The 13,469-nt window shown below is 43.1% G+C and overlaps 1 protein-coding gene and 1 long non-coding RNA gene across 2 annotated transcripts in view; one reads left to right on the forward strand and one right to left on the reverse strand.

Annotated features, from left to right (window-relative positions):
• HS6ST3 (heparan sulfate 6-O-sulfotransferase 3) overlaps positions 1-4,350 on the reverse strand; it is a 296,572-nt gene extending 292,222 nt beyond the window's left edge. Inside the window, exon 1 of the mRNA XM_027443275.3 lies at positions 3,624-4,350. Within this exon, the coding sequence (XP_027299076.1) occupies positions 3,624-4,165 (542 nt within the window). The 5' untranslated portion in view covers positions 4,166-4,350. The remainder of the gene's footprint in view (positions 1-3,623) is intronic.
• Positions 4,351-4,455: 105 nt separating this feature from the next.
• LOC140001294 (uncharacterized) lies at positions 4,456-12,729 on the forward strand. Its single transcript, XR_011806371.1, has 5 exons — positions 4,456-4,583; positions 4,826-5,205; positions 7,522-7,583; positions 8,518-8,752; positions 12,575-12,729. It is a non-coding gene; the product is annotated as an uncharacterized lncRNA (long non-coding RNA).
• The last annotated feature ends 740 nt before the right edge of the window (positions 12,730-13,469 follow it).

Here is a 13,469-nt window from a genome sequence, read left to right on the forward strand (position 1 = left end):
CCTTGCAAAAAAAGATGGTGCACCAATCCGTTACTTTCTCCTATAAAAGCCATTTTTGGAAGGCACAGAAAATAACCCAAATTGCATGCACAGGGTACAGCAATAAGTCTCCTGTGAAATGTAAAGGGGTGGGAGGAGGCATGCTACTGATGTAAGCACTTCCATGTGAGCCTAACGGCATCCTCATGAGAGAAGTCACAATGGTCTAATTACATTATTTGCAACACTGAGCTGAAAACCACATTATTATGAGCTTAATTTAAGACCATATTAACTGCATACTCTTCTCCATATCCTCACTGTCCAGAAAGTAACTGTTGTAAGAGGGAAAGCTACACATTAATCTTGGAAACCAACAGCACTATTCTGTAAACATTTAGGTAGTATTTCATCAGAACATCTCACATCCTGCAAATTAAAACAGGTGTAAATGACTGAAGAAATTCAAAGTTTTGTAGTGTCCTTTTTTGTTTTCTTCAATAACATCATTGAAAAGAATAGCTTTGATTTCTAACATTACAAAGAGTTTGATAAAGATTTTTGAACTTCACAACAGCATCCAATGCATTGAGAAACAACTTTTCACACTGAAGTACCTAGTCTGGACTCAGGACACATCACATCATAAGTCCCATAGGGGTAAAGGTCCAGCGACCTCAAAATTAGAGTCGGTGCTTGGACCTGAGGAGTTCAAGTTGCTGGGCCACAGTGGCAGCTTCCGCCCTGAGCTCCTTCTTGGGATACAAGATCTCAAAACTTAAACACCAGAAAATGAAAAAAGCCAAGCTCAGGTCTCTGCAATACCCCAATGAGATCTTCTAGATGTAAGACATCTGTAAGCACACTGCTCATGAAGGACAACAAATGCAGAGTGAATTAGGGCTTCGCATACTTCCTCAAACCCTTAGGACCATTCCCTCCCTTATTTTCTCCATGGACTCTTCTACAAACCTGTGTTAAATGTTAGGACTTTATCTAACGTACAACAAAATAGCAAATGAAGTGTAAGATTAAACAAGGCTCTCACTTATTTGATTTTTACTTATGCTACACAATCACCAGCACTCTAAGAAGCAAGATTTCAAATGCAGAGATTTACACCCTGAATTGCTTCTCCTTTCTTCGTGGTTAAGGGCCAGTCACATATACTGAGATCTGAAAGAACAGATTATATTAATACCTTGCTATGAAGAAAGAAATAGAATCATCCTCACCGCATAATCAAATATATTACACAAGAGCTCAAACCCCTGGGTACCAAACTCACTATTTGGTTTGTCCCGTTGCCCTCCCAGGCACAGAGAAAATCCAGTGTCATACCTAACCAATTTAGCCTAACTTCCTGGCTCCGCTGCTGGAAGGCTGAAGAGAAAAGCTAAGCTAATCAGGGAAGTCTAATGCCTAAAATACATTCAGAAGCTCCAAAGGATGACTAAAAAAAAAAATCAGTATGCTCTACTTTAGGCTCATACGCTAGTTTCTTGCTTATTTTAGGCACACGGTCACCTCATGCTCAATTTTCAGTTCATACATTAAAAAAGACCTAGACGTATGCCTCTAATAGTACAGTCCTCCAGCAAAGTATTTTAGGCTTGATTCCAACTTCAGCAAAGACATTCACAGCCGAGCCACTCCATACTTCAGGGTTATCTGATAGTTCATTTGAAAACTCCTTGAAATAAATGAAGTCAGGCTACACAACTATAAAGAGAAAGCAATGATAAAAAGAAAAAGATGTCTGCCCAGAGCAGCATATAATACAAGGAGCAAGCATTGGAATGATACGACCAATAAGTATTCGAAGCACTTCCCCCACTTATGTGAAGATGAATCCAGAAAGCCCAAGTAAGATGCCATACTAACCAAAGCATTCCCTAACTAAACCAAAAAACATTAAGAAAACACTTTGGCTGTAACTGTTGAAGTGTCACTACTTGTCTTTTTCTCCAATCAAAATAATTACTAACAAATGACTGAATAATCATCATGACCTGCTTTGTAAATCAACTCAAAAGTTTTCAATTAATATAATCTTATTTTCTACCGAAAAGTATAAAAATTACTACTTCACTTTTACCGCTTATTTGCGATCTTTGCCTTTGAATTTAACACTTGGTTATTCACTTACTACTACTCTTCATGACAAAGGAAAGGAAAAGAGGATACCAGGGACAGGTAAGGTATTCTCAGACATTTCTGTATTACTCTTCCTCCTCCCCTCCCTGGTTTCCACTACAATTTTATTGAACATTCCTTGACGCTGTACTGTTGCCACCAAGCTGTTTTGCCCTTGAAGACATTCACAGCATTTCTCTTTGCGAAACCACTGATTCTATTTATTCCCAGCTGAACATCTTTCATAAAACTGTACGAGTTGCCTTCACAGCACGCTGCAAGTGCAGCCCAAGTCCCCAGCACCCAACATTACATCATCGTGGCTGGAATCACGCCAAACCTGCCGAGCTGTGTGGTACGGGAGGACCCGTTACCGCCTTTGATGCTCACATCAAGTCATCTGCGAGCTGTTCAGCAACAGCAACCAGCTTTCATGGTGATGAACAGGACCACGAAAATGAGTCCGTGGGCATCATGGGCTGTGTGTGTTTTTACAAGACCCAAAACAATGCGCGAGCGGTCCTGATAAAAATGTACAGGCTGCAGACTCATAAAATAGAGATGGGTAGTAAAAGGAAAGAACATTGTGTTATCTGGAAAGCTATATAACTTGAAAAAGAGGAAAGGCTTTTTTTTCCCCCTCAAGTACTTTACATAAATTGAAGCTGCAATCATTATAGTGTTAAAGTTTAGGAGAGAATTGATCTGCTACCTTGTTACTGCACATGTTCAGGGGCTGTCATACAAATAAAGACAGGACCTAACTCTAGCCTGGAAACGCGATTTAATGGTAAATGAGTCGGAACAAAGCCCGAAACTTAGCGAATGCCTACAGCTATCCTGTGTGCGGAGAGACTGCCCTTGGACAACTTTCCCGTTTCTAAACAGAAAAGATTTTTTTCCAAGACCCGACAAAAGCCCAACGCGAGCTAACACGAAGAGAAGCAGCGCTCGCAGGAGCCTGCAGCCCGTGTCACCGGGGATATTGATCCACACGGGGATTTTTTCCCCACAAAAACCTTGAGCTCCCCAGGCAGCAGGCGATGGGCACGCAACCACCCCACCTGAAACGGGGGTAAAAAGAGGGTTTGAGGGCTGCCGGACACCAACGACAAGGCTGCGGGGGCACTCTGTATAGGCACACGGGAGCGTTTCAGTGCTGATTGTGGTTTTATCTTAAAAAATAAAGTTTCGACAGGTGCGTAGCTGAGAGAAACTCGCGCAGGGCTCGGTCCCTGGCACAAGCTGGGGAACAAAACGCGCACACACACACACCCTCCTCACACACACACACGAGCGGGACGGCGAACCCCGGCCACGTAACCCTGGCTTATTGATTAATTAATTTATTATTTATTAGCCGCTCCGCTCGCCCCGACGGCCGCTTCCCGCCGAAACGCCGTGAGGTGACAGCGAGAGTGGGGGGGGGGGGTCCGTGAGGGGAGGGGAGTAGAGGGGAGGGACCCCTCTCTCCCAGCCCCCCACCCGCTAACGGCCCCGCGGCTGACCTGAGGGTGCGGTTGCCGGCGCAGCCGCGGCGCTCCATGGCGGCGGGCACGCAGCTGGTGAGCTCGGTCCAGTCGGCGTGCAGCCCGCAGCTCCAGCCGGTGGAGAAGCGGGAGAAGAGCCAGGTGTCCTTGTCGCCGCCCGGGCGGTGGCAGGCGCACTTCTTCTGGCCGGCGCGGCAGTAGCAGGGCTGCTCCAGGCGGATGTTGCGCACCAGGTGCCGCCCGAAGGTGGTGCCGCCCGTCTTCTGGATGTGCAGGAAGACGATCACGTCGCGGCCCCGCATGTCGAAGCGCACCCGGCGGCACAGCTCCCCCCGCGCGAACGGGAACTTGGGCACCAGCCGCGGCAGCGCCGCCGCCGCCGCCGCCTCCTCCGCCTCCTCCTCGTCCGCCGCGTCCCCTCCGCGCCGGGCGGCGGAGGCCGGCGGGCGGCGGGGGCAGGCGGCGCCGGGGCAGGCGGGCGACACGTACTGGTAGACGATGAGCAGGAAGAGCAGCGCCAGCAGCGGCGGCAGCAGCCACCTGTTGAAGCGCTCGTCCATGGCGGCGCGCGGGGCACGGCACGGAGCGGGCTCAGGCGCTGCCGGCCGCTGCCAGGGCGGGCGTCCCGCCCGGCTCCCCTCGCGCGGGCGGCATAGCTGCTCGCCGCCCCGGGCTCGGCTCAGCCCGGCGCGGCCATGCCCGGCTCGGCTCGGCGCTCCCCGGCCGGCGGCGGCGGCGGCGGCGGCAGCGGGCGCCCGGCTCTCGCCGCCCGCAGCCCCGCGCTGCCGAGCGGCGCCGGCAACTCTCCAGCCCAAACGCGCCGCTCTGCCCCCCGCGGGGCGGGGCGCCGCGCAGCCGCCCGCCAATCCGGGCGCGCGGCCGGCCCGGCAGCCAATGGGAGGGCGCGGCACGCCGGCTCTGCCGCCAATGGGGAAGAAAGGAGGGGGGGAGAGGGAGCCGCTCCTCGCTCCCCTCCAGGTACCGGGCGGAGACCAATAGCGCGCGGGGGGGCGGCGGGGACAGCCAATGAGAAGGCGGGGGCGGGGCGGAAGGCAGCCAATGAGGGGGGAGAGGGGGCTCCGCCAGGTGAGCGGGGCGCCCGGGCCGTGAGGCGAGGCTCGGGCCGGACCCCGCAACGGCCCCTAACGGCCCCTGGGGCTGACTGCCCATCTGCGCTATTTAATCGCAGAATGTCTCAATTTACTCCATTTATTCATCAGGTACCTGGCAGCGCTACGGCAACTTTCTACAGTGTCTTTCTACCAGCTCTGGAAGACCTGTAACAGCGCGGTGCGTCCCCGTGGCACTATTTAGCTCTATAACAACGTTAAACCTCCGCATCTTACCAGGAAGGTTTCTATACGGAAAGCAGGAGTATTTGGACTCTTGAGAGGGATCATCAGCTCCTATTAAAAACTGTGTGAAATACTGCAGAGCCAGCAAACAGCCTAAAGTAAAGGAGATGAAAGTCTGGGAGCTGTGAAACGTTCCTAAAATTGCTGCTACAACACCCTCCGTCCCCTGGCTTCCAAAATATGCACAGATCACACACACACACACACACACGCCTGTTTGTCCAGGATCTCACAACGCCGTTAAGGTATGAGGCTGGTAAAAGCCTCTGGGTCTTACCAGGCATCAGGAGAGATGTGCTTCTATCTGCACTGAAACTTTGTAAAGAACACCCTGGATTATCTGGTGAAAGCATTTTGTTCTCACCCTTAGCCTGTTCATTACCCAACAAGCAAACATCAAACCAGAGAAGCAACATTAAGTATAGCCTTGTTTCTGTAACGTTTCTGTAACAGAATAGCACTAGGATGGCTTGTGGTGGTAACCGTGTATTTGGAATAAAAACACCGCTAAAGGATTTAGACTGAAGTACCTCTCATAGTGCTTTTAGTAAGATGCAGAAGTGCTATTACAATTTAAGATTTTCTCATTAAATAGCAGATTGTTGACACAGTACCTTCACCTCTGTGAAAAGGTAAATGTACTAAACAGGGAAACTGTGAATTGCAGTTACATTTAAAGTTCCTATTTATTTAGACTTGCACAACACAGTTACTGATTTGTGAAGACCAGCAAAAAAAACATACCTATATTTATTTCTTTATTGGATAGAAAGGATGTACAGGAGAAGAACATTTGTAATGAGGTTCAGATGAGAAACTTGACCTTTAAAAAAACGTCATATTTCTGAAACTGGCAAAAAGTACGTGCGGGCCCACAGAAACAAATGTACTTATGCAGCTCTCAAGGACAGCCTTTTAACTTAAGAATTTTAATATTCCTAATGATGGTTTGCAGCCCATGCTTGCTGGAGAGCTACAACCCACAGCACCTCCAGCCACCACCCAGTTCTTCACAACTGCACACAGTGCATGTCCTTACACCATAAGCTGTACTGCCACTGAGGCCAAAGGTTCGGAGAGCATTCGGTGTCTCCAGCAGGTGCCTGCCTGACATTGCACTTCTTGGATGCTGAGTATCCCTACAAAGAGAACATTGTGTTTCTATTTGGGAGTATTTTATGTTCTCCTTAGAGATGTACGTGTTACAGCACAAGGCCCCGTGGGATTGAACTTTACTAATATTAGTTAGGTTCTTTCAAAGTCAATGGCTGTAGTTCATCAGCCTCAGCGGAGCAATAACAAGGGTCATTTTGAATCCAGCCATGTTTCTGCTGATTTAATGGGAACATAGCTGAGTTCAAAACAAAGCCCTAAAAACTGCAAGCACTGCTCAGTCCCAACATTTTTCCCCTTAAAATATAACTCAGCTGTAAGTCTCCAACAAGAGTTTACTTATAAGGAAAATCAAAAGTTAGTTACAAGCTAGTTTTCAGGTACTCTGAATAAAGTTTCCATGGATTTCAAAACAGTTACAAGTAAGTTTTCTTATTTCCTACATACCAATTCTCCAAGATCCTGTGCTGTCAGAGTATAGCTCAGAGTTCACCAAGTATTCAAACAGGAGAATCCTGAAATGATCTACTCCTCATAGCAACTTCAGAAAAATGACCTCAAAAAAACCCCACACCTGTTAAAACCAGCATGTAATTTCTACTGTCATCTCTACCAGAGAAGTGCTGACGTGTGAAAATACACACACAAAACTGTATTAAAATTCCAGCACAGTACGCCTCTTCTGCTTGGCACTTCCCAGGTAGCACACAACAGGCTTTCTGAGTTGCTAAAAATAAAAATTGGCATGCTTACCATTTATTTTAGAAATCGATATAACATTTGCTAGTCTGAACCAACGGGCATGGGAAATAGTGTCAGTGCCAACATCAGGTTTGGTACAGAATGCATGACTAAGAAAATGATATTACAAAGCAAAGGTACAAAATTATGATTTCATTCAGCAATTACCTGTCTGACAAGGTTTATATTTAATAATCTATTAATGCAAAATTGAAGTGACACCGACATCACGTTGGTTTCTTTCAATTATTTATCACCGCCTGACCTGAAATGTTTCAACACTTGTAGCCAGTTGAGATTTCCCATAAAACAATTTTTCATTGTTCAGCAAGTCCCAGGTCTCTCCCTTTTCACAAGGATGCAAACAGTAAAGCTGTAATAGCTAAATTAATAGACTCATGCTAACTTCATTCATCTCTTTGGGATTAATTTGTTCCAAGGTTTATAGTATAAACCTCACTTATTTTTTGTCAGATTAAATTTTATTCTTTGCAGTTACTGAACCTTCCATTTCAATGGCACATTAAATGTTGTATTCTTCCTTTTAAAGTAATTTATGCATTATACTGTCACCGACTCACCATCTTGTAATTCTTGCAACTCATCACGACACGTTAATTTTTACTTCTCGTGCTTGCTGTTCTTTTTATGCAGGTAATAACTTTCTTAAACCTATGACCCCCCCCCCCTCATTTTTTTCCCTTTAGTCAGATTCAGACAACAAAGAAGAAATGACACTTCAGGTCCAGCAGAGATCATAATGTAAAAGGTGAGAGTTCAAATATGTTCTTCAGTTACTTTCATACATTGTCCTGGGTGTGATATAGCATCAGTTCACTATTCCTTTATTAGATAGACTATGCTGATCCTTCATAGTCTTAAATGTTTCATGTGTGGCAGTCCATATGCAAATGCCTCTGAAAGTCATTCCTTACATGCTGCTGCTTGTTTCCCTCCTGAGATAAATGACCAGCTGTATTCTGCTTTGAATACTGATCATTCCACCTGTGTAAGGCTCTGACCTAGGACAACTCAAACATCCAGCATTCTACTCAGTGCCCTTTTGTTTACAACCATCACTCGGCAGTTTAAAACTGCTCACAGAAAAATTAATATATATGTATAGTTACAGTTGTTGGGAAGATAGTTTCCCAGGAAAACAAGAAAAAAAGGAACATTTTTGAAAACTTTGAACTAGATCTTTTTAGATCAATGCTAAAGCTTAGCTGTATATACATAGATGTCCTTTCTATCAAGCACACACGGTTATCTTTTGCTCTTGCACCACTATAGCCCATCCTTGGATTCACAGTGGGCATCAGCAAATGAAACAGCACCTGGGACCATTCCTGGGCATTGCAACATCATCATTTAGTAGAGTAAAGAAGGAGAAAATGCTCTAACCAGGTTTTGGCATGTGAATTAGCACTCTCCCAGACAACCCCTGGACATAGTTTGGGAAGTCAAACCATTCCAGAAAACACCAGTCACCAAGAGCACCACTGCCAGTCAGGCTGTGTCACAGTATATGGCCTCGGTATCCAAGGAAGTTCCTGAGCACGTTTAATTTACTGATGTAGACTCCACCACCAGAGCATTTGCAGTTCTTATTTTAAGGAAAGAAAAACTGTGTTCTCTCTTGCCTTTTGGACTGTGGCATCAGCATTACAAAACTCAGGTTAAAGTTCCCATATGTTTTCTAGGAGAGAAAATCTCTGGCATGTAGGACCATGTAAGGGGCTTACTGGAGTTCACTGCCTGGAGAACAGGATGGCCACCAGGCACAAACAATGGTGACCCTTGCTGGAATCCAGCTGTAATCACAACCGTAACAAGGATGATGTGAGGTGTGACCACTGCCTGCAAACTGGCTAACAAAGAGCCTCTGGCTGATTTTACCATTCAAGAAGATTATGTGCAGCTTCATGATAAGGCCAGGTAAGCACTGATGAGTGGGAAGCTACTTGAGTGAGGCTACAAGTACTCCAGCTGTTTGAGACTGCAATATCAAATGACCAGAAGCAAATGCAGGTCTTGGAGCAAAGAGAGAAAGCAAAAAGTATGAAATGCAGAGTGTTTTCTTGTAATCCCAAAGAAACTAAACAGAGAGTTGTTTGTGTATGCTCTTTATGACAGCTGGCATCTGCAACACAACGACAGCATTTAACAGGACCAACACAGAAAACTGCTCTCCCATTTCTGTCCTGTGCAGAAGAAAACCTAGACCTACTTACACACATTCCTTGCAGTCTCCAGCCTTTGAATCCTGCAATATTTATGATGCAAACTCTAGAGTAGCTTTTGTGGACTAATTACAGATCAAAGGCATTTGATCCATACCACATCTGCTTATATTTTTCCAGACTCAGGTACAAGTAGAAGTGCTACAGACTCAGTCCCTGACAATCATGTGAAGGATCTCTCTATTACATTTGAATATGGCATTTTGTTTTTCCCTGTAAAGAGCAGCCTAAAAGCATCCAATACATTGCTCTTTTTCAAGACTGTCATGTCCAAGTCAACGTCTCAGTTCCCAGACTGCAACTCCAACCCTAAAACTGACTCTGATCCAGGCAATCAATGCAGAGAGAGGCCCACCTCTTCTGAAACTAACAAAACCCAACAAATATCCCTGTTAGTATTCCTTCCGAGACCCCACATTTTCTGATACAGGATCGGAGTTGCAAGACTGTGTAACACTGCCACCTGGTGATATGCATCATAGCAATATTTTTGTCCTCTCGCCATACAATTTGCTTCATTTAAAAGGTGACGTTAATCTGCCTGTCCCCATCAAACACAATTTACCCCACTATCAGTTTATCTTGTGCACTTCTGCTTTTGTCTGGAAGCCAAACTACATCTCTTGCCCTTTGCAAAGTTGTTCTGGACATATCTCATCCTCTCCTTCAAGACTGACTTTTATATTTACTATGGACGATTACAGTCTAACTTTATCCAAATCTGCATCCCAGCTTTGTTTGAAGTGTAAAACTGTAGTGTCTGCTGAGAAATAGATCTGAAGCAATATTAGAATTGATCCACTAGGCTTCCCCTCCAACCTATTTTTTGGTTCATCTTTTTTTTTGGGATGTGATGTAAAAAAAAAAAAAAAGCTCCAATGACAACAATAAAAAGTCTTCCAGGAAGTCTCCGTCTCCAAAACGGAAAAATTATTTTTGTGATATTTGATCTCAGCCTCCTTCATCTCTTTCATCTGATCTTTGTGGGATACAGGTGGAAAATGAAGAAAAGCATTGCAAGCGGTAGATCAGGCTCAACTTTTCAGCACCCCTATCTGGCTTTCACAGCTGTCTGCAAGTCTGAACCTTTCTTTTATAACTGACCTCCAACTCTTTACTGAAAATCACAGCAAGTTCTGAACTGTTATCGCTTTCTGGGTTGCCACTACTTCTTACTAGACCTTTCTTGGATTCATTTCAAGAAACTGACCTGGATACTTTGAAGTCTGAATTCACAAACCACACATTGTTTATGTGCCTCTCCAGGAGTTTTTAGACCTTTCTAATGACTCCAACTCCTGCTAGGGGATTTTTATTTTATTTTACCTCTTTCTTATTTACCTAGTCTAGTTCTATAAGCACCTGAGGTACTAGTCCCTCTTTGGTCCAGCTGAAATACCACCACTGTTTTCTCCTTCGTATCTCCTTTTCAAGCAATTTGCTTACTCAACCATAAAGTTGTGCCAACCCTACACCCTTGGAGGAGGCATTATTTCAACAGTGCTGTTCATCATGAAGAAATGTTTTAGAATCGGGATAGTTTCCAAGAAGTAAACAATGTATTCACATTTTTGCTTAGAACTTCTGTTTTTCTTGAAGTCCAATTCCCAGCGTTCTACCAGATAAACAGACTCACAGCAGGGTTGCATAGCCTTCACAAAGTATAAAAAAGTAAGCTTTTTCCAACTAACTTGGTTTTTCTTCTGGGGTCATTCTAATAACTTGAAGGCATGTAATCAGGGATTCTTGTGTATCACAGATTTGATTTTATTGTTGGTTTGTGTGTGTGTATTCATAAACTGTATGAATGGTAATACATAATTCCCTAATTTGTGCCATCAAAGTCACTAAAGTACTGCTTCTATTATTAATTAAAAGTTTAGTTGGACTCCCCCAAAAAATGAGATGAATTTAGGTTTAATTATGAAGAGATACAAGTTACCTCACAGCTGGGGCTACAGTGGAATTTCCCCCATTCCCTCCAATCTGGCCAACCTACAAAACTTACAATGCAGAAAAGTTATTAGCACTGTAGGTGTCAGGTTAGATACTCATACTCGATTTGAAATCCTGATTTGAGACACCTGTTTCCAGCACTAATTTATTGCATTTTATGATTTTGGATTGAAGTATGCTGGGAAATACAGTTACCAGAAGAACTGGGAATTTTAACCTACAACAGCAAATCTGGCGCAAAATATAAGACAAGTAATTCCTCTAGCCCTTAACATAACAGGGAAGGATCTGTTGTCTCTGCAGTCTAAGACAAACTAAAGACTAGCTAACAAACGCTAGAAGGAAGAAAAATAATTCAACACAGATAGGTTAGGGATGAAAACTGTAAATTCAGAGGGAGAACTGACATGAAGATTGTTCAAGTGCTATTTCAGATTAAAAATGGCAAAAATCAAGGTAATAATTCTCAGGCTGTCAGAAGAGGAGATCAAAACACAGGTTGGTCAAAACAGCTAGTTTTGGACCTGAAGCAGAAGTGTTTCAGTGAGGAGATGCACGTCCATACAAACAACTAGCATTGTGCATACTTTTCTGGCAAAAGGAAAGCTAAAATAGAATACGAATTATGCTGGTAAAAGAAGATAAAAGTAGCCTACAGCAGCATAGTCACACCGAGGCCTGCAGATTACTAATGGTGAGTGAAGTATCAGAATTTGATCTATTAAACAATTACTCTTGTGCATGGCTATGCACAAGCATAACTGGGAACTAGCAGGCATTGAAACATTTTAAACTGATATTTATAAAAAAACATGCTGTACAGCCATTTTATTTAAATGCAGATGTTTTAAATGTAATTTTAATCCCTTCTCCCAACTGCTAAGAAATAGTGGGATGAAAGTTGTCCAGAGGTTTTAGAATTGCATTCCTTTAAGTGTTTGAGAACCATGGATTTATTTAAAAGGAAGGGGAAAAAAGTGGAGAAGATGGAAGCTTGTACTTTCTTTGGAAGGACTTTTAGAAAGACTCCTTATGATAAGTTTTCTGGGACCTCCAGTAGGCAAGATCTTATTTTTCTTTCCTAAGTATCATACAGTAGACTTATTATTTAATCGTAATCCTTTCAAGAGGCCTAAGTATATCAGCCTATTAAAATCTATGTTTATGATAACTGTCAGAGATAGTTATCCGAATTATAGCACTAACAGCAGATTAACAAAGGGAAATAACCAGTACAGAAGCCATATGTCTGATAGTTAGTCCTCACTTAGTCTAGGAAATTATAATCAAGGAATACCGGAAAACAGAAACAAAGCTAAGTTTTCCTGTCAGAAACCTAGCTTTATCACAAACCAAAGGATAAATACAAATTTTCGTTAATTTACAATGAGATGTTACTTATATGTTTACCATATATATGTGTGTAAAAAGTTAGCCAAGTATTCATCTATCCATATGCATGATCATTTTATTTTAGCAACAAATACATTAAAACGAGTTCTACATCCAGATAGCATACATTCAATATTAATCTTGCTGCCTTCTTTTTCATCGCCTTGAGTTTTCAGTGTCCCATTGTCTGGAACCACACATCACTGCTCTAGCAGCACAAGTAGGAGGTGAAAAAATCTGCAGAACTGGCTCTTACCTCAAGCCTCACTGAGTTTGCATGACTGGGAATCCTTTTACTAACAGAACGATACAGGAAAAGCAGAACCTAGCACATTAGAGGTTAAACAATTTGCATTTTGTTAATAACACTTCATTTTTGCCCCCAAAGTTTATCTACATTAAAATATTCTAAATGTAGTGTGTTTCTGTAAGTCTAATTATATGCGGTATGTGAAAACATATTTGATAATCACATTGCTAATTACGTGCAATCACTTCAATACACAGGTGCAAAGCTCCAGAAATCTGCATATATACAGCTATAAACCACAACCTTGCAGGCTCAGTGACCACTTATTTCACTGGGACTCTGCTTATTCCGATTTTTGAGTGGCTAGTGCCATTTGAACTAAAGAAATGTGCTAGCCTGATACAGATCTAGGATTGAAATTATATATGCATGTTTTAGTGCTAAAAAAATGTAATTCCTGACTGTCCCACATTTTATGAACTTGTTAAAGTACACATTTTATAATTTATTTATGGATATATCATACTGATGTCAGAGATGTGGGAATAATAATTATCCTTCTTCTGGGAGTTTTAATTCTCACACTGTTCATTTAATATATGTTTGCCTGGAATGTCATATATGCGTGTATATGAATGTGTCTTTTCCAGTCTGGATTAAACTTAAGGGACCTTCTTAATGGTTTAATAATAGAAGGTAATAAGACTTGAGCAATAAATCCATTTTCATTATACGCGTAATAGCTTGTGGCTGCACTTTTTCCTTCTCTTTCATTTACGTATAACTTATTTTTTACATTGATTTTTAAAGCTGT

Source organism: Anas platyrhynchos, chromosome 1 (assembly GCF_047663525.1).
Source record: "Anas platyrhynchos isolate ZD024472 breed Pekin duck chromosome 1, IASCAAS_PekinDuck_T2T, whole genome shotgun sequence".
Lineage (NCBI taxonomy): Eukaryota > Metazoa > Chordata > Aves > Anseriformes > Anatidae > Anas > Anas platyrhynchos.